Below are 20,908 nucleotides of genomic sequence, written 5' to 3'. Positions count from 1 at the left end.
TCAGTAAAACTAATTATAAGAAAAATACAACTTGAAGGAATCCTATCTCTATTTAGAATTGAAATATAAATATACACATAAATTTTAATTACAGAAAAATAAGCAAAAATAAAAACAACAACAAAAAACAAACAAAGAAAGACACCCCATTCTGCAGTTTTTATAACTGTCAAGCTAGATCCAGAGAAGGGCACATGGCATCGGGATGATCTGCAATTCCTTGACAATGCATATATCATTTTATCTAGTTGTATACATTATTACAAAGACGAACTCTCTTTAAAAATCCTCTTAAAGGACTCTCCATCTCAAAAGGAAAATCACAGATTTTGAAGTGAGGTAAAACTGTCAGGACTATTTCATATTCCCATTTACCCAAATGGTGTGCTGTGCTAAATCTGCAACAATGGTGAAGACACAGCTGTGTCTGACACAGTAAACTTATAGCCTGTCCAGGGAGACTGGCTCATAAACAACAGGGAAGTATGAGGAATGGCATAATGAACTTCAGTGCTACGGGTAGACACTTTAAGGATGACTACGCATAGAAGGTGAAAGCAGAATTCCTGGAAAACATACAACTTAAGTAGAGACAAGAAAATGAATATATGCAAGTATTTGGGAGGTCAAACACATAGGAACTGAAGGTTGGCTGTGAGGGAAAAGTGAGAGGTCTAAGATGGACAGCTCAAAGATGGCAAAGAGGTTCACTTTCACTCACAGAGATAGAAATGCTGGAGAATTGCTTGTTGAGTCTGTTTTTTACTCTGCTATGTCCCAGTATCTAGAATGGTTTGCTGGGCAGTGGTGGCAAACACCTTTAATCCCAGCTCTTGGGAGGCAGAGGCAGGCTAATCCCAGTGAGTTCGAGGCCAGCCTGGTCTACAACAGCTAGTTCCAGGACAGCTAGGACTGTTACACAGGGAAACCCTGTCTCGAAAAACCAAAAGAATGATTGGTAGCACACAGCAGTATGTCATCATCACACAGTAATAGAAGAGCAGGACAAGAAATGGAAGGATGGTAACACTTAACTTTAGGATTCATAGAAAGTAGAGTTTTTACTTTTAAAAAGGAAGGAACCAAAAGCCAGGCATGGTGGTGCACACTTGCAATCCCAGCAGTAAGAACCTAAAACAAAAGGAATGCCAATAGTTCCAAAGACAATCAAGGCTCAGAGGCGGGTCTCTTAGTAAAAGATAGTAAAGTTGAAAATCCACAAGACTAATAAGAAGAGCATCCTGGGAGTTGGATGACCAGGTGTATACTTCCACATTATAGAGAGCAGACATAGAGAAAGAAATTGACAAAAGGGTCATCCAAAATAAGTTAAAAAATAAGATATTAATGAAAAGAAAGGAAAATGAACTCAGGCAGCAGGGCACACACCTTTAACCCTGGCACTTGTGGGGCAGAGAGTCAGGCAGATCTCAAGGATGGAGACAAGCCTGTTCTATAGAATGAATTCTAGGACAACCAGGGCTACACAGACCCAGCACTCGGGAGGCAGAGGCAGGAGGATCTCTGTGAGTTCGAGGCCAGCCTGGTCTACAAGAGCTAGTTCCAGGACAGGAACAAAAAGCTACAGAGAAACCCTGTCTCAAAAATACAAAAAAAAAAAAAAAAAAAAACCCAAAAAACAAAAAAACCCAGGGCTACACAGAGAAATTCTGTCTTGAAAAACAAACAGGAAAATAATTGGTATTATTTTTTTCAAAGATTAAAGGAAATTTAAAGATCCTTTCAACAATTAAAGGAAACTTAATTCTAGAACAAAAGTTTGATAACAAAACTAGCAAAATGAATAACGAGAGATAAAGAAATAGACTGCACTTATCACCAACCCAGGTCTAATTAGGAAAAACCTTAGCTGGCACAAGTACACTCTACCATATAAGCTTTATTATTGATCCCTGAATTACACAGAAACCATTGACCATCTTTTTAAAGGTGGAGTCTCACATGTCCTGAAGACAAACTTGAACTGTGATTTTTCTGTTTTTTCCTTCCAAGTGCTGGTGTGTGCTACCACAGCAGGTTTAGCTGTGTGGGGGTGGAGCCCAGGACTTCCTGTTACTAGGAAAGCACTTACTACTCTACTTACTGAGCTCTATCGCTGGCCCTTATTTACCATTCTTGACTCAAGTATTTATGTATCTGGAATGTTCTAAAGCTATACATGCCAATATCTGCAAAACAGAAAAGAGTAGTTTAAAATAGTCCCTTATGTTCAATAGGGAAAGGAAACCAAAGAATTTTGCTTTTAATATGTAACTAATTTTCTGACTCTCAAAAAGTTAAATCTTTTAGATTTAACTAAAAGACCACCATTATTTCTACTTACTATATGGCTTAATATTTCACAGGAAAAGAAAGTTATAGTAACACTGACTTCAAATTTTGTATTACTCACTACTAGGCTTTATAAGGCAATGTACACAAATCATCCTCTTTTTTTTTTTTTTGGTTTTTTCGAGACAGGGTTTCTCTGTGGCTTTGGAGACAAATCATCCTCTTAAGTACTTCATTCAAAGAGTAGTAGAAATGACATAATGATAAGTGATTCTGGTGGTTGTTATACAATTCTAATATCAAAAACTTAAAATGCTGTATTCAGCAAGCATGAGTATATTCATCTCTCTGTTCACTGCCTCAGGCTCTCGCTCCTGTAACCTTCTTGCAATGACGGATTATAACATGAAACTAACACTGACAAAGGCAGCTTCAAGAGGGAAGAATTTATTCTGGCTCCAAATTCACTGAATTAGTGCTCCCAGATCTGAAAAGAGAATCTTCTGCCACAAATGGTGGTGCACGCCTTTAATCCCAGCACTTCCTCCACAGGCAGAGGTAGGTGGTGAGTTTGAGGCCAGCCTGATCTACAAAGCGAGTTCCAGGACAGTCAGGGTTACAAAGAGAAACCAATAAAAGAATAAATAATTTTTTTTTTAAAAAAGAGAGAGATGCTTCTAATAGTTGCAGAAGGGAAGGATCCTAAATTGTTACAATGATAAGGGTGTAGAGTTCAGCTCTAAGTGAAACAGCTATATCACCTCCTCTAAAGTTCTGGAAGCAGAGGGGAACAAGAATGTAAGGGATAGAGAATAAGGTGATATGCTGCAAAATCATGTCTCCTGGACAAGACGTGGCCATGCACTCATGAACTCACCGCAGCCATGGTGACCTGCTTAAGACCTTCATAATGCTGGACCAGTGCTTCATCAAGGAGGGAGCAGGGCACATGAGACTCCACCCCTCCCTCGGAATGTTAATGGCTCCTGGGTGTAGGTGCCATTTTCATCAGTGGTATACCCACTGAAAAGTAGCATGTGCTCCCATCAACAGCCTCTCTCATACATGCTCATGTAAGCAACACACAAAGAACAAGAAAGCAGAAGGGGAGTTTCTTAGGATGAAGAGTTTAGCTGCAGAGAGGGACATGAGGAAGATGATGGAGGGGAAATTGTCAAAATACATTGTATATATGTAGGAAACTTTCAAAGAATAAGACGTTTTAGATTACAAAAAAGGGGTTGTACTCAAAATACAATGAATTTTATTAAGTGTAAATCTTAATATGTACTAAATTTTAAATTCTTCCTAGCATTTTTTGAATTTATCTTTAAATTTGATGAGTTTTATTATATTTTTTATTGCATGTATGCACAAGTAGATGCCATGATGTGCCAATAAAACCAGAGGACCCCTTGCAGGAGCCCATTCTCTCATTCCATCATATGAGTCCTGGAACTGAACTCAGGTTGTCAAGCTTGCTGATGAGTGCCTTTACTCACTGAGTCACCTTGCCACCAAAATCAATTAAACTTTCAAAGAACTTTGCCATATGACACTGAAAAAGAAGATATAAATTTAAATACAGTTTCCTCAAGAACTACTCTTTCTGAGCCTTCCTTTGAAAAGCAATTCATTTAATTCTTCTAAAGTTTTCCTTAAGATTTTAATGTTGGGAGTCTATGTTTAACTATAAAGAGTTAAATGGTGGGGGGGCTGGAGAGATGGCTCAGGGGTTAAGAGCATAGGCTGCTCTTCCAGAGGAAGAGTTCAATTCCCAGCAACCACTTGATGGCTCACAACCATCTGTAATGAGATCTGGTGCCATTTTCTGACCTGCAGGCATACATGCAGGCAGAACACTGTATACATAATAAATAAATCTCTAAAAAACAAATAAACAAACAAAAGAGTTAAATCGGCAGCCTTTTAAATCTTGATTAATATATATGTTTACATAGAACTTTTATGTGGGGAGATGAGGTTTAGGGTTATATAATCATTTATTATGTGTGTATGCGTGTACTGCCTGAACATTTATCAGTGTGTTATATGCATGCCTAATGCCCATGGAGGCCAGAAGAGGGCACATTTTGAGGTAGAAGTCTTCCTATGTTGCCTGAGCTGGCCTTTCACAGTTCACTTCCCTCCACACTCTGAGGACTAGAATGGTAAGAATGTACCACTATGCCTGCCTGAACTTGTCATTTAAAATAAAAGCAAACAAAAAACCTTTACAATGTCAAGCACATAACTGGTAATGAATAAATTTAACATAAATTAATAAAAACAATTCACTCATTCCATATTTACCTGACAAGTATAGTCACTAGTATGATGACAGTAAAAGAAACCTTTATTGTTGTTGAAGCTTAGTATCTATACAAAGCAAATGCCTGAAAATTCTATAGGTTTAAATTTCTACACAGTGTTAATCTGCAAGGAAGGTAGGATCCCTGGCTGTCTTAGAACTAACTCTGTAGATCTGGCTGGACTCAGATCTCCCTAGGCAGAGGATTAAAGGTGTGAACCACTAATCCATCTGAGAGAGGTCTTTTTCCAATCAAACTTAACTGATGCACAGAAGAGGTTAGCTGGCTTTATTCCACAAATGCATCTACCTCCTACATTTACACACAATGAAATATCAAGACAGAAAAAAGGGTTAATCAATTTGGCAAAGATAATGCAGAAAATTTATAGTGGAAGAGTTGAATACAGTACATCCCCCCCTCCAGTTATGTGCTCAACAACACAACTTTTTTTTTTTTTTTTTGTTAGGAGACAACCCAGCAGCAGTGGCTAGGAACTGGGCTATAACCCTAGCTTAACACAAGCTTTAAAATGACTGCATTTACTAGCGAGGTAAAAATTAATGCTCTAGGAATGTAAAAAAAGTTCAAGCCAAGTGTTATATTGCCTATTTAATTAAGCTCAACAAAACACAATGAAATTTATATAAGAACTATTTGCCCTACCAATCATACATGTACACACACATTGCATTTGTTCCTGATGTATAATATCTATTCTTAGAATACAGCAATTCAATAAGCTGTACGATTTAAATTAAAAATATAAATTTAAAAGCAAATTCAATTTTTATCATTTCTATATATAAAGGTGTTTTTAATACTTTTACAATATCTAATTATATGTTCTAAGAAATTCCGAAAGTACAATAACCTTGTACCATCAGGCAATCAGGACATTTTAGACGAATTTTCAATCAAGCCATTAATGAGATTTATTTTTAAACATTATGGTACTTCTCCAGAGGAGCTGTCATACCTAGTAAATCTGCTCCTTCATCCACATCTCCAATGAGGCCTGAGCCAGCTGAAGACAGTTCTTCAAAGAGAGATTCTGTATTTCGATCAAAAGCTTTGTTCTCTATGCCTTTGGTGGGAGTGCTATGCAACAAAAACAATAAAGCCAAATCAACAAATTATAAAGACTTTTTGACAATGTATTTTAATGTAATGATTAAGCAGCAAAGGAATTTCTGACACTTTGCATTTACTATAACCAACATAGAAAGGTTTCACAGTGGTTTCCTAAGGAACTCTCCCATGGAAGGAGAGTTATGCTCTTACTGTGAAGTCCTAGGAAACACAAAATAATGGTAGGTAGTTACTTGGGTCCGTATCACACACATTGTTTTATTTACAGCTACTCCAGAAAGCATATGCTACTATTACCCCAGTTTTATAAATAAGGAAACTAAAGAGCTTAAGGAACTTAACAAAATCATTCTGCAATTAGGAAGAAGAATTCAAATTAAGGCAATGTTGACTTATTTTATTTTTAAAGACAGGGTTTTATTTCACCCAGGTTGATCCCAATCTTGCTATGTAACTGAGGGTGACCATGGGCTTTTGATCCTTCAGTGACAGGCTTGTGTAACTAGCTTGACAAAAATTAAGACAATCTAAAGAGACTGTCTCCCACTCTGACTACTGAGACAATGGGCCTCAAGAAATGTGAATTTTCCCAGGAATTTCATGTCAGGAGAAGGAAAAGATACCAGCCATCAGGACAACTTTTCTCCCTGAAAGGGTTCTCACACAGTGCTAACAACTTATCAGACCACCTTACAGGATGAGACTGAAGCCTAGACAGTGATGGGTCTATGATCTCACTGTAAGTCTACAAAGAAGGCCTTAGGAGTTCCCTGATCTCTCTGTTCCTCTCCCAATGTGGCCACATTGAATAGACCAATTCCGCCACCTGCCCTCTTTCTGGTTTCTACTTTTAGTTTGGCTTTTACCTGACTTACTGAGGACGGGTGAGGGCCAGACAAGACTTGGGGCACAGACTGTGACCCAGAAGTTTGAGAACACTCACACCATCATTCTGGGTTGATACAGTGCTGAATGGGGATCAATCCCAGGGTTTCACACCTGCGAGATAGCACTCTGCCAACTGAGTGACGGCCACAGCAGAACCAGTCATCTTAACTATGGTACAAGTTAGCGTGGTTTTATGGCTTTTTCTTTTGTTTTTTTTTCTAAAAATGACACAAGAAGCCAGACATGGAGGGCTCATGTCTTTATTCTCAGCACCTAGCACTCAAGAGGCACAGGCAGATCACTGTGAGTTCCAGGTCAGCTTGGTCTACATACTGAGTGGCAGCCAGAGATACATAGTCAAGACATGTCAAGAAAGAAAAGAGGAGGGGAAGAAGAAAATAAGGGGAGGGGAGGGAGAAAGAAAGGAGAAAAGTCCTGGAACTCATGGGCAGACCTAGGCTAGGAATACTGTTGGCTCTACCTCCCAAGTTCTGGGATTACAGGCATGCACTATGATGACCATAATGCACTACTTATGACCATAAGAGCGTCTGACATTTTGCTGCTGTTGCTTTTTTTAAGATTTATTTATTATTATGCACATAGTGTTCTGCCTACATGTATATCTGTATGCTAGAAGAGAGCATCAGATCTCATTACAAATGGTTGTGATCCACCATGTGGTTGCTGGGAATCGAACTCAGGACCTCTAGAAGAGCAGCCAGTATTCTTAACCTCTCAGCCATCTCTCCAGCCCTATACAGTTTATGAAACATATATGTGTATAATACATAAAGTAAAAAAAACTTACTTTTTGGTTTAAAACATTAAAGGCTGGGCAGGTTGGCCCATATCTTTAAACCTTTAAGCACAGAAGAGGCAGAGGCAGGCAGATCTCTCAGTTCAAGGCCAACCTGGTCTAGAGAGTGAGTTACAGGACATTCAAGGCTACACAAAAAAACATGTCTCAAAAACAAAACAAAACAAAACAAAAGAAAAAAAGGGGCTGGAGAGATGACTCAGAGGTTAAGAGCACTGGCTGATCTTCAGGAGGTTCTGAGTTCAATTCCCAGCAACCACATGGTGGTTCTCAACCACCTGTAATGAGGTCTTGTGCCCTCATCTGGCCTACAGGCATACAAGGAGGCTGAACACTGTGTACACAATAAATAAATAAATCTTTAAAGAAAAAAAAACAGAATAGGTTTAAAACATTAAAACAGAACTTTATAAATCATAGAAACTCACTCTACAAAAGCTTCTTTTTTAAAAAAATTGCAAAATAGAGCCAGTGTTGGCACATGCCTTTAATCCCAGATCTCAGGAGGCAGAGGCAGGTAGATCTCTGAGTTCAAGGCCAGCCTGATCTACAGAGTAAGTTATAGAACAACCTGAGCTATGCAGAAAAGCCATCTTGAAAAGCCAAAGGGAGAAAAAAAGGTTGCAAAATAGCATTTCTTGTATTCCTCTCTAATAGCTCAAAATCCACCTAAAAGTAGATTGGCAAATGCAACTAAATATGAACAGACTTGTATAAGACAGAAAAGGGATTGTAGATTAGCAGTGGAAAATAAGGAACCAGAGCAGAAACCAAACCCACCCTCACTTAAGGAATACATGCTGTCAAAACTCCTGACACATGCTTTAAAAATAAGAGCAACTGCAGAAACAGCATACAACAGCAACTCATGAACAGAAGAAAAAGCTTCACAGCAAACAGTAGCAGACTTAGATGTGATCTTATAGGTCACTGAGACTCCCGGCTCCCTGAATAATGGAAACCAAGTCACATCCATACCAACTCAATGCTGGAGCTCCAGGTCAGGAGCTCACACATACCAGGCAAACATTCTGCCACTAAGCTAACTGCAAGCCCTTGGAAGTCAAGTTTAAATGTTATGCAAGCAAGAAACCAGGATATCTGCCATTTACCTATGTATGTGTAAAAGCCACAGAGAAGCAGACATTTAAAAACTATTCTACCACAAAAGACAGAGCCCAAAACAAGGGGTGGGGAGAACACTCTAACAAAATAGAACTACTAGACAATGTAGTTAGTGGCAGCAATAACAGAAAAGAAAGACACCCACCAAAAAAGAAAAGACCACAAATTTCAGAATAAATACATCTATAAATGATATAAAGAGTATCTACGTGTAGAGACCTAACAACTAGCCCTAACCTGATGGCACTGTGTTTTTGCTTGCCCAGAAATAACTGTTCTATCCCAGTCATTGAAGTGCTCAAGCCTGAGTAATAATTTACACAGGTCCCCGTGACGACTAGAGAAACGTCACATGGAGCCAGGCATCCCTTAAGGGTTGTTCACCTTTTGCTCTAGAATGCCTGGCAATCCTTGGGGCTGGCAGGTGAAATAAGAATAGAATAATGGGCTGGGAGGTGGTGGTGCATGCCTTTAATCCCAGCACTCGGGAGGCAGAGGCAGGAAGAAGATCTCTGAGTTCAAGGCCTGCTTGGTCTAAAGAGCAAGTTACAGGACAGGTTCCAACGCAATAGAGAAACCCTCTCTTGAACTCCCCGCCCCAATAAAAGAATAATGGGCCATGAAGTATTAACAGCTGCCTTTGCTTCTGTAAATCCTGCCTAAGGATATGGGAAAGGGGATGAACGGTCTCTTTATTACTAGATAGCAGGAAAGTAAAAACAAGTGAGGAAGTAGAACAATTTTTCTGCCCAGCTGTGGGTTCCATAGATAACTGAACACTCACCTTTCTTATGGCCACCTTAAAACTCACCTTAACCCTCCCTCCTGCGTGGCATGCTGTATTGGCTCTAAGCTGCTATCTTCAGCTAGTAGCATGAATAAATTCATTCAGCAAATTTGAATTGAATCTAAGTCTCTGTGATTTCTCCCAGTGAATTCAAATGCCACAATATAGGAGCTCAAGAGATGGCTCACTGGTTAAAAGAAATCATTACTATTGCAGCAGACTGGTTTTTATTCCTAGTACCCACATGGTAGTTCAAAAGCATCTGTAAGCCGGGCGGTGGTGGCTCATGCCTTTAATCCCAGCACTCGGGAGGCAGAGGCAGGTAGATCTCTGTGAGTTCGAGACCAGCCTGGTCTACAGAGCTAGTTCCAGGACAGGCTCCAAAGCCACAGAGAAACCCTGTCTCGAAAAAACCAAAAAAAAAAAAAAAAAGCATCTGTAATTTCAGTTCTAGTGGGTTAGATGGTCTCTTACCTCTGTGGGTACTAGGTATAAGTAGTGTACATACATACACGTCTAGGCAAAACATTCATACACATAAAATTTTAAAAAATATAAAGTAAAAGCAACTATCTAAGAAAAAAGAGAAAACTGTTTTTGTTGGTTTTTATTTGTTTGTTTTGTTTTTCGAGACAAGATTTCTCTGTGTAGCTTTGGAACCTGTCCTGCAACTCACTCTGTAGACCAGGCTGGCCTTGAACTCACAGAGATCCACCTGCCTCTGCCTCCCCAGTGCTGGGATTAAAGGCATGTGCCACCACTGCCTGCCTGCAAACCATTTTTTTAAATCAATGAATTTTATTATAAGAAGTCAGTAGGAAATTAGACCTAAAAATTACAGGGAAAAGAATATGGTTCGGTTTCATATGTTTGGTATTACCTAACAGGGTATTTAGGAATGGCAAAGAAACAAAATAAGAAAAAAATAGAGAACTATTGGAACTGAGAGATGAATTTTCAGGTGAAAAGACTTACTGCAAAGAAGAAAATACAAAGGACGACCCTGGTGTAGGAGGTCTTTTTGTTTGTGTGTTGCTTTCGTTGGTTATCAATAAAGAAACTGCTTGGCCTGAAAGGGTAGAACCTAGGTAGGCGCAGAAGACAGAACTGAATTCTGGGAGGAAGGAAGCAGAATCAGGAAAGGGCCACCATGGAGCTGCTAAGTCAGACATGCTGAATCTTTTCCAGTAAGCCACAACCTTGTGGTGAACACAGATTAATAGAAATGGGTTAAAATCAAGATGTGAGAGTTATCCAATAGGAGGCTAGAGCTAATGGCCAAGAAGTGTTTTAATTAATACAGTTTCTGTGTGGTTATTTTAGCTGTAAGCTAGCCGGGCAGCAGGGATGAACAAAGGGCCTCTCCTTGCAACACGACTCCCTACAACCAAATACAGGTTCATAAAGTTTTTAAAAAGAAGAGAAAGCAGCTGGTCAGTGGTGGCACACACCTATAATCATAGCACTTGGGAGGTAGAGGCAGATGGATCTCTGTGAGTTCAAGGCCAACCTGGTCTACAGAGTAGGCTCCAGGACAGCCAAGGCTAACAGAGAAGCCCTATCTCAAATAAATTAAAAAGGAAGAGAAAGCTGAGTGTGGTAAAAGCCCAGTGTCAGGAGGTAGAAGAAGACCAGGAGTTCAGGGACTCCCTGGTCAAGTGAGACCCTGCCTCAAAAAGTAACACATAAAGAATGAAAATCTGTGTTTAAAAAGGGAAATTAAAAAGCTTTAAAAGGGGTGTGAGGATGAGTTCAGTGATAGAGTACCTGACCTAGCATGTATCAGGACCTAGGTTCAACCCTCAGTACTCGACAAAAGAAAAATATGTCAAGTGAATCTGAACTTAGTAGCACGTGTCTGCAATACCAGAATTTAAGAGGCTAAGGTAAGAGGATCATCAGTGCAAAGCCAGTCAGGGTTATATTGCAAGACTCCGTCATAAAACCAACTCAACCAAACAGAACTCTGAGATAAGGAAGCAGTGCCTTCACAATTTCCAAGCAAAGTGTTTTCTATCCTGCACTTGTGTATTTAGCCAAATTACCAAATTATGAAGCAGGTCTACATATGATATTTGTTGCAATTAACTTCAGTCCTCAAAAATTACTGCTCATGGACCCGTTAAAGATCCAGGAAGTTGGTAAGGAATAAACTCTGTAGAAATAAAGGCATATATCAAGAAGCAGATGACATGGTATACAGGAAATAAAGATGAAGATATTCCCAGGTATTACGGGCATATGGCAGCATGATAGGCCTCCAAGTGCCAAGAAGATAAAAAGTAATAATCAATGTGAGCCACTCAGTGTCCTTGAGTGTATGTGATACTTTGCCAGGTCTTTCAAGCAAGCCCCATCCACCCCTTCCTTTGCATTTCAGTGATTTTTAGTATCTCTGCCTGGTAATTAAAAATAACAGTCGGTAATAGGTCACCATGTATAGCTGTATAGCGCATAACGAAGCCAAAAATGCACAAAAGACTCAAACTCATTACACACAAGTCTCTGCTTTTGAGAAACTCCTGCAGAGCCTGTGCTAGCACATAACAAAGAGCCTCGGTGTCCTGTTTCTCTGTAGAGAAGGCCTGAAACAGTAGGACTAGGTAAACAGCATGCTTACATGAGAAAGGAACTAGAAAGCAGAAGGGCAGAGTTGTGAAAACAGCTGGATTTGGGGCCTGGGCACACTGAGGATCTTATACTTAGGAATGTTAGTGAAAAGTGCATGGAACAGTATAAAAAGAAAATAAATTTAACAACTCAACATTTCACCAATCCCAGAAAAACATAAAGCATCAAAAGAAAGTTTATTTTATGGCTAAGATGTAATACTTGTACAGTCATACTAATATCAATAATAAATTCTAATTTAACTAAAATTAAGATACAATAAAATTTAGAGAATGAAAAGATTGGATGGCCCTAAGTGTCATTTCTAGCCCTGTTGTAATAGAAAAGAATAGAGAAGCAAGTGATTTGAGCCTACATAATTCTTTTCTTTTTAGGGTTATTCTTATCCTGGAGTCCATGCATTTAACCATTACTTCATAGTACTCAATGCTTCACAGGGATTAATAAATGATGCATGTTTATGGCTGTTGTGGTTCAAAAGAAAATGGCCCCCAAGGGGTTTGGCACTAATAGGAGGTATGGCCTTATTGGAGCAGGTGTAGTCTTGTTAGAAGAAATGCTTCACTGAAGGCAGACTTTGAGTCTCATTTACGCTCAAACCATGCCCAGTGAGACAGCTCACTTCCTGTTGCCGACAAGATGTAGAACTCTTCAGCTCCAGCACCATGTCTGCCTGTAAGTTTCCATGATGATGATGGTCAAAATCTCTAAAACTGTAAGCCACAATAAATGTTTTCCTTTATAAGAATTGTGATTGTGGTGTCTCTTCACAGCAAAAGGAACCCTAACTAAGACAATGGCCATTATTCACTAAAGGAAAATCTGTTTAGGAAACTCAAAGCTCAATTCTAATCAATATATTTTGGAAAACTTTGATTATAACAATATCTGGCCATTCTCCTGTTATGATTAAACAGCCTTCCCACATAAATTGAGACTACATTCCCTAGTAATGAAATCATTGCAGTTCTAAACAGAATACATTCCCTTCTTCTTCATTTGTGAGGAAAAAAAACAAAGTTTGATCAAATTTTTACTTCCTCTACTTCTCTTTGTTTCCTTAGGCTATAGGAATTACTTCCTGGCTCTTTCCTCCTTCATCTGCTATTGTGTGACTATATCTCCTATAGAACCAGGTGACACCATGTTATTAAGGGGAGTTATGAGACTGATTAGGCCATAAGAGCTCCTCCCTTGGGGGCTGGAGAGATGACTCAGAGGTTATGAGGTTAAGAGGCTGCTCTTCCAGAGGTCCTGAGTTCAATTCCCAGCAACCACACATGGTGGTTCACAACCATCTATAATGAGATCTGGCGCCCTCTTCTGGCCTGCAGGCACACATGCAGGCAGGCAGAACGCTGTATACATAATGAATGAATAAATAAATATTTTTTTAAAAAAAGAGCTCCCTCCCTTGTGAGACTGAGGTAAGGTCCCTTGGAAGAGATACTTTCCATACAACATTAAGTTAGTCTGTTCTTCTGCCTTCTATCAAAGGAAATTGTGTCCTCTCCTCCAAGAGATCCAGGAAGAAGGCATCACCTTGGAAACAAAGAGCAGCCCACATTGGGCAACTGAATCAGCAGAGCCTTAATCTTGGACTTCTTAGCTTGAGAATTATGAGAAAATAAATCTCTATTCCTTACACATGAATCAGTATTGCATCTATTGTTGCAGTAACATAGACAAAAATATCATCCTTCCTTATGTCCTAATTCCTAATGCTGCCAGATGAATTTACCCTAAAATTTTAAATACAAACGATATGCAGTTTCAAAGGCAGAAACCGAATTTTACAGTACCAGTATTTCTTTAGCACAACATGAACAAAATCAGAATGCTAGTCAGAATGAGAAAAAAGATAAACACTTATCAAATGAGTGTTTAGTACCTTGAACCTTTATATCCACTGAGGTCTTTGTCCATATCCAATTCAGGAGTGGATTCAATGATTGCTTGAACTTCTGATTTCTCTTCATTTTCAGCAGAATCTAAGGGAGGAATATAATGAATTAAGTGCATATATTCTATTTATTTATGAAAACTCTCTTGCCTTTATGGTTTTAAATACAACTACTTTAGAATAAACATTTTTTGAAAGCTCTCAAGGTTGTGTTCTAGGAAACATGAAGTTAGAAAATGTCACATATTGAAATTACAGTTAATCTCCAGAACCAGTAAGTAACCAAAGCTAGTGTTTTTGGTTTTTTTTTTTGTTTTTTTTTTTGTTTTTTTTTTTGAGACAGGGTTTCTCTGTGGCTTTGGAGCGAGCCTGTCCTGGAACTAGCTCTGTAGACCAGGCTGGTCTCGAACTCACAGAGATCCACCTGCCTCTGCCTCCTGAGTGCTGGGATTAAAGGCGTGCGCCAAAGCTAGTGTTTTCATCTGTAGTTCTCGGACACATATCACAGGGACTGATACCATTCCTATTTAAAGGGGATGCCAACTGCCCACAATAGTAGTTCATGCCTGTAATCTCAGCATATTGGAAGTAGAGGCAGAAGGTACAGGACTTGAATGAAGGTCATGCCTGGTCACACATGATACTATCTCAAAAAAGTAAAAGAAATAAAGAGGGTAGTGGTACTGGCATGATTTGCACATGCCTGCAGTCCCAGATATTCAGAAGCTAAGGCATGAGAACCACTTAGTTCAAAGCTACAACACAGTGAAGCTATATCATAAGCACACAAACCTATTTAAGGCAGGGTACACAACAGACTATCATATTAAAGGTGGAGGACTTTAAGCTCTCTTCTTAGTCACTATCATTTTTTTCTCAAAAACTTTGTATAAGTATTACTTCTTTTAAACTTACAATTGAACATAAAAATGATCTATTTATTTCATATATTTAGAGCAGGTAATACATCTAAGAGATATATTTTCTCATCCTTGCACTTTGTGAGCTGACTGATTATTTTGCTAGTAAAAACTTGTTGTCACTTACCGGTAGATACATTCCTAGTCTCTTGGCCAACCTGTACTTCTATGTGTTTGCTTATCTCTGACTTATGTGGTGTGTCTGTGCCTTTTACAGGTCCTTCATTATCTTCCTTTGAGGGAGTGTCAGGAGGAATTGCTGACACATCGGAATTTGCTGTTGAAGCTGGAGTTGTAGCTTTAGATCCACCTTGACTAATATCAGAAAGTTCATCCTACAAATAAAAATAATAAAAAAAAAGAAAATTTTAAATAAAGTAATTTATTCTAAAATACCTTGAACATGAGTTAAGAAATAAACCTGCCCAAAGCTGTATTTAAAAAAACAATAACCACAGAATCACTGATTGTAGACTATAAATAACTGGATAATAGTTAAATAAATCCTACAGAGCCAGTGAGGTAGGTGGCTTAATGCAGCAGTTCCTAACCAATAGGTTGTGACCCCTTTGGAAGACAAACAACCTTTTCACAGGGGTCACATATCAGATAGCCTACATATCAGATAACAGTAGCAAAATTACAGTTATGAAGTAGCAATGAAAATAATTGTATGGTTTGGGATCACCACAACATTAGAAACTGTATAAAAGGTTGCAGCATCAGGAAGGTTGAAAATCAGAGGTTTAGTGGATTTAAGTGCTTACAGTGTAAATAAGCCTGATTATATGAGTTCCACCTCTGGAACCCAAGCCAAGATAGAGAGACAGAACTGCTCCAAAGTTATCTGCTGCCCACTACATGCATACTGTGGCATGTGTGCACTCCCACACAAATATCATATACACTCAATAATAATAAATACAATTTACTTTTTTGTTGTTGTTTTTGAGACAGGGTTTCTCTGTATATCCCTGGCTGTCCTGGAACATGGCCGTCTCGAACTCAGAGATCCACCTGCCTCTGCTTCCTGAGTGCTGGAATTAAAAGTATGTGCCACCACCGGGCAGTGGTGGTGCACGCCTTTAATCCCAGCACTTGGGAGGCAGAGGCAGGCGGATCTCTGTGAGTTCGAGACCAGCCTGGTCTACAGAGCTAGTTCCAGGACAGGCTCCAAGCCACAGAGAAACCCTGTCTCGAAAAACCAAAATAATAATAATAATAATAATAATAATAATAATAATAATAATAATAATAATAATAATAATAATAATAAAATAAGAGCTAGTTTTAGGACAGGCTCGCTCCAAAGCCACAGAGAAACCCTGTCTCGAAAAAGCAAAAAAAAAAAAAAAAAAAAAAGTATGTGCCACCACCACCATCACCTGACTATATAATTGATTTTTTTTAAAAAAGAAAAAGCTTTAAATAAATTAAAAATAAAAAAAATAAAATCAGAAGCTTTTTATGAATGTAAAAAAAAGAAAAAGCTTTTTTTAGGTAAACATGAGATTTTTATAGAAAGAAAATTGGAGAATAAAAGATTGAGATTATTTGTAGGGTGTATATATCAGTGCTTGCTTAACACTTGTGACAAAGGTTTAATCCCTAGCACTATACACATAATTTGAGAGTATCAAAATAAGAGAATAAGCTATTTTTTAGTAAATCCATACAATAAAATACTTCACAGCATTTAAAAACTTCACTGCAAGGCTGGGCAGTGGAGGCACACACCTTTTAATAGTGGCACTCAGGAGGCAGAGGAAGGTGGATCTCTGTGAGTTCAAGGCCAGCCTGGTCTACCAAGCAGGTGCCAGAACAGCCAAGAGTGTTAAACAGAGAAACCCTGTCTTGAAAAACCACCCCACATACCCCCACACCCCCACACCCCACAAATACCAAAACACTGTGTTGTAGTATCCAGGTATAGTAGCTCATGTCTGTAATCAAGGCACTTAGGAGACTGAGACAAAAGAACTGTTGTAAGTTTAAGTCTTTAAGAAGGGGAGAGTGGAGAGGAAAGGAGAGGAAGAGGGAGACCCCTGTATGTAGGGGTGAGGTATAGCTTGGTGGTAGAGTGCTTGCCTAAGATGCATAATGTTCTCAAATCAATTCCCAGCAACACAAAAAAACAAGGTTAAAAACAGGGGCTATGTGAAGTCTGAACGTTTGTTATTACTTGTATTATTTGGGGTGTATGCGTTTGCTTTGTTGCTTTGGTTTTTGGTTGTTTTTTGAGACATAGTTTCACTCTTATACTATATAATGCAGCTGTGCTAAATCTATGGGACTCAGACAGGCCTTGAACTTGAAATAGCCCTCCTAACTCAGCCACCAGAGTGCCAGTATCCTCAGTGTGGAGTACTACACCCAGCTCCAAAGTTTTTTTTTTTAAAAAGGCATGTAAAATGACTAAAAGTATCATATAATTTTTCTTATTATGATACCTTATCATTCAAGGAGACCTATGCTCTAAGTCTGAGGGGGAGCATTTTCAAAGGAGCCTTGGCCTTCCAAACAGTGATAAAAAAATTCCTACGAAAAGCAAAAAAGTCCTTTGACTAGAAGCCAAAAATATGCTTGATGCAGCAGAGAGCCTCCTGCCTCTGTCTCATGGAATGCTGGGATTACAGGTAGAAGCTACCTTGTCCAACCCTAGAGTTTTGAGATGTTTTATATGAATATGAACATGCCTAATAATACACATAAAAATCACACACTTAAATCTGGGAGTTGGGATGGTGGCTTATACTTTTAATCACAGCACTAGAAAGCTAAGTCAAAAGGATAATGAGCTTAAGATCAGTTTGAGCTACACGGAAATCTTGCCTCAAAACTAAAAATAAAAAAATAAGCTGGGTGGCCGGGCGATGGTGGCGCACGCCTTTAATCCCAGCACTCGGGAGGCAGAGGCAGGCGGATCTCTGTGAGTTCGAGACCAGCCTGGTCTACAGAGCTAGTTCCAGGACAGGCTCCAAAGCCACAGAGAAACCCTGTCTCGAAAAACCAAAAAAAAAAAAAAAAAAAATAAGCTGGGTGGTGGCAGCACAAGCCTTTAGTCCTAGCACTCAGGAGGCAGAGGCAGGTGGATCTCTGTGAGTTCAAAGTTACTGTGGTCTACCAAGTGAGTTCCAGACAGCCAAGAACAGTGAAGGCTACACAGAGACACCCTGTCTCAAAAAGCCAAAAGAAAAAAAAAAAGAAAAAGAAAACAAAAAATTAAGAGGCCAACCTGTTCTATATAGCAAATCCCTGGCCAGCAAAGGCTACACAATGAGACGTTATCCCCAAAATAAACATACATACAAACATACATACATACATACATACATACATACATACATACATACATACATAAAGTAAATGTTATGCTCTTTTTATTTTGAAGTTAAAAAAATTGTGTCATTACTTTTGGTCTCATTTGGGGTATCCATAAAAGTAATCTGACCTCTGTACAATTTCCTACTGGATGTTTTTGTTATCAGGCTACTAAAAATCTAGAAACTAGAGGGATGACCTCGTGGTTAAGAGTCATAGCTGTTCTTCCAGAGGATCCAGGTTTAATTCCCAGCACCCACCTGGCAGCTAATAGCCATCTCTAATTCTAGCTCCAGGAGATCTAATGTACTTATCATGGCCTCCATGGGCTCCAGGCACACATATACTGCATAGATATACATACAGGAAATATATAAAATAAAAATATATAAGTCTTAATCTGGGAATAATAGCGCATGCCTTTAATCCCAGCACTGGCAAGGGCAGTACTGCATGGTCTACATAGCAAATTCTAGGATAGCCAGGACTTCATAGAAAGACCCTGTCCCGGGGCTGGAGAGATGGCTCAGTGGTTAAGAGTACTGACTGCTCTTCCAGAGGACCCGGGTTCAATTCCCAGCACCCACATGGCAGCTCACAACTGTCTGAAGATCCAGTTGCAGGGGATCTGACACCTTCACACCAATGCACATAAAATAAAGTTAAATAAACCATAAAAAAAGAAAAAAAATTAAAAAAAAGAAAGACCGTGTCTCAAAAAAACAAGAGCAAACAGGAGGAGGAGGAAGGACTCTGTATAAGTATGTGCTAGTATTTGTGTATGTGTGCAGAGAACAACTTCAGGTACCTTCCCTAGGCATTCTTCACAATTTTTTTTAAGACTGGGTAGCTCATTGGTCTGGCATACATCAAATAAGCTAGTCCAGTTGGTCAGTGAGCACAAGGGATGGATTTGTCTGCCTATGCCTCCCCAGCACTGGTATTACAAATCAGCTATCTCCCCAGCCTGTCTGTTTTTCAAATTTAAAGTTTCAAAATAGATGAACGTAAACAATTAAGCGCTCCTATGAAATTCTCAACCAGAACACCCACCACTTTCTAATTTTATGCTGATATTACTCTCTCCCCAAATAAAACTCAGCATTGAAAGCAACTGATACAGACTCTTGGTTCACAACCCTACAGCACACAAGGTGCTGAGAGGATATAATTTTTTTTAATATTTATTTATTTATTATGTATACAATATCCTGTCTGTGTGTATGCCTGCAGGCCAGAAGAGGGCACCAAACCTCATTTCAGATGGTTGTGAGCCACCATGTGGTTGCCGGGAATTGAACTCAGGACCTTTGGAAGAGCAGGCAATGCTCTTAACCGCTGAGCCAACTCTCCAGCCTGAGGATATAAATTTTTAAAAAGGAGAAAAAAAAAGTTTGTTTAATGAGATTCCTACATGACTCTGTGACTTGGGTGGAGAGACGGCTCAGAGATTAAGAGCACTGGCTATTCTTCCAGAGGTCCTGAGTTCATTCCCAGCACCTACACAGTGGCTCACAACCATCATAATGAGATCTGGTGTTCTCTTTCGGTGTGCAGGCAAAACACTATATACACAGTAAACAAATCCTTAAAAAAGGAGACTCTTTATGGCAGTTCCTAGAACAAAGTTGAATGGGGGCCCTGAGTAGAGTTGAAAAAACTCTTAAGCTGGGGAAGTAGCCCTTGGTAAAAATGACACCCTGGGTTGTTTCCAAGGCTAGACAAGCTATGTATATACCCTGTATACTCTAAGCAAAGAATGTGTTGAAAGTTTCTTACCCAGAGTTGGATAAATGGAAAAGCTGAATTTTTCACAGAATACACTTACATGGTTTAAATTTCAAAATGCTTACTCTGAAGGAGGAGCAAGTTATAGTCACAGTAAAGCCCTGGCAACCACTGTAAATTATTTTCTTCTGTATTTCAGAGAATAACATCAATAGTCTTCCAAATTGGGCATGTGATATCTGGAGAATAGCAGTCTGAGAAAGTAACCAATAGTTAATCTCTTCACCATTCTCACCTCCTGCTCTACAGCCTTCAGAGGTTCAGGACTATGGCTGACCTGGGTAGAGGGAAAGATTACAAAAGAAGAAAAAAGATATATGTATTTACTTGCTGTTAACAAATGTGTATTTTTGGTTTACACTATTTCTTAAGCTATAGCTCCATCTATTACCTCCTCTTTAAAATGATGGTTTTGAAAGTCAGGTACACCATCACTTGCCTGTAGTCCCAACTCTGGAAAGCTAAGGCAGAAGACTGAAGGCTGAATACTGTCTTGGGCTTACGGTAATTTCTGGGCCAGCCTTGGAACACAGTGAGTCCTTGTCTAGAGTGGAATGGCTTTCCAAGAAAAGATGCTTGCTGCCAAGACTGACAACCTGAGCTCAATCCTCAGAAGCACATGGTAGGACAGAGTCAACTCCTGAAAGCTGCCCTCTGACTCCTCCATGCACATATGCACACACACAAGTGCTTTTCTTTAATGTAAAAGACATTAATTAATACCTTATCTCAAGAAACAAAAATTATAGTCAGGTGGTGGTGGTACAAGCCTTTTGTTCCAGCACAGGGAGGCAGAGGCAGGCTGATCTCTGAGTTAGAGAGCAGTCTTATCTATAGAGCGAGTTCCAGGGCAGCCAGGGTTACAGAAAGAAATCCTGTCTTGAAAAAAAAAAAATTACAAAAGAGAAAGTTTAGTGTTTCTTTGGCTCTGAACCACTACTGCTAAGATTCTAGTTTCATGATACCCTACCTCATATTTTTTCTTTTCTTTTCTTTTTTTTTTTTTTTTTTTTTTTTTTTTTTTTTTTT

General features: G+C 39.1%; 1 protein-coding gene across 18 annotated transcripts in view; it reads right to left on the bottom strand.

Moving 5' to 3' along the window:
• Positions 1-20,908, bottom strand: part of Spag9 (sperm associated antigen 9) — a 132,988-nt gene that overhangs the window by 44,728 nt on the left and 67,352 nt on the right. For 9 of the 18 annotated variants that reach the window (XR_001228985.2, XM_005350538.3, XM_026780472.1 and 6 more), the window contains 4 exons: positions 20,115-20,156; positions 14,898-15,105; positions 13,839-13,938; positions 5,584-5,705 (listed from right to left, as the gene is read on the bottom strand). Coding sequence is in view for 17 of the 18 variants with exons in the window: in XM_005350538.3 (XP_005350595.1) it covers positions 5,584-5,705; positions 13,839-13,938; positions 14,898-15,105; positions 20,115-20,156 (472 nt within the window). In the remaining variant the exon portion in view is untranslated. The remainder of the gene's footprint in view (positions 1-5,583; positions 5,706-13,838; positions 13,939-14,897; positions 15,106-20,114; positions 20,157-20,908) is intronic. The other 9 variants (XM_026780473.1, XM_026780475.1, XM_005350540.3 and 6 more) reach the window with 1 other exon arrangement.

The sequence above is a fragment of the Microtus ochrogaster genome, chromosome 7 (assembly GCF_000317375.1).
Source record: "Microtus ochrogaster isolate Prairie Vole_2 chromosome 7, MicOch1.0, whole genome shotgun sequence".
Classification (NCBI taxonomy): Eukaryota; Metazoa; Chordata; class Mammalia; order Rodentia; family Cricetidae; genus Microtus; species Microtus ochrogaster.
Note: the sequence above shows the minus strand (reverse complement) of the source record. Positions and strands in the feature narration are given on the sequence as shown.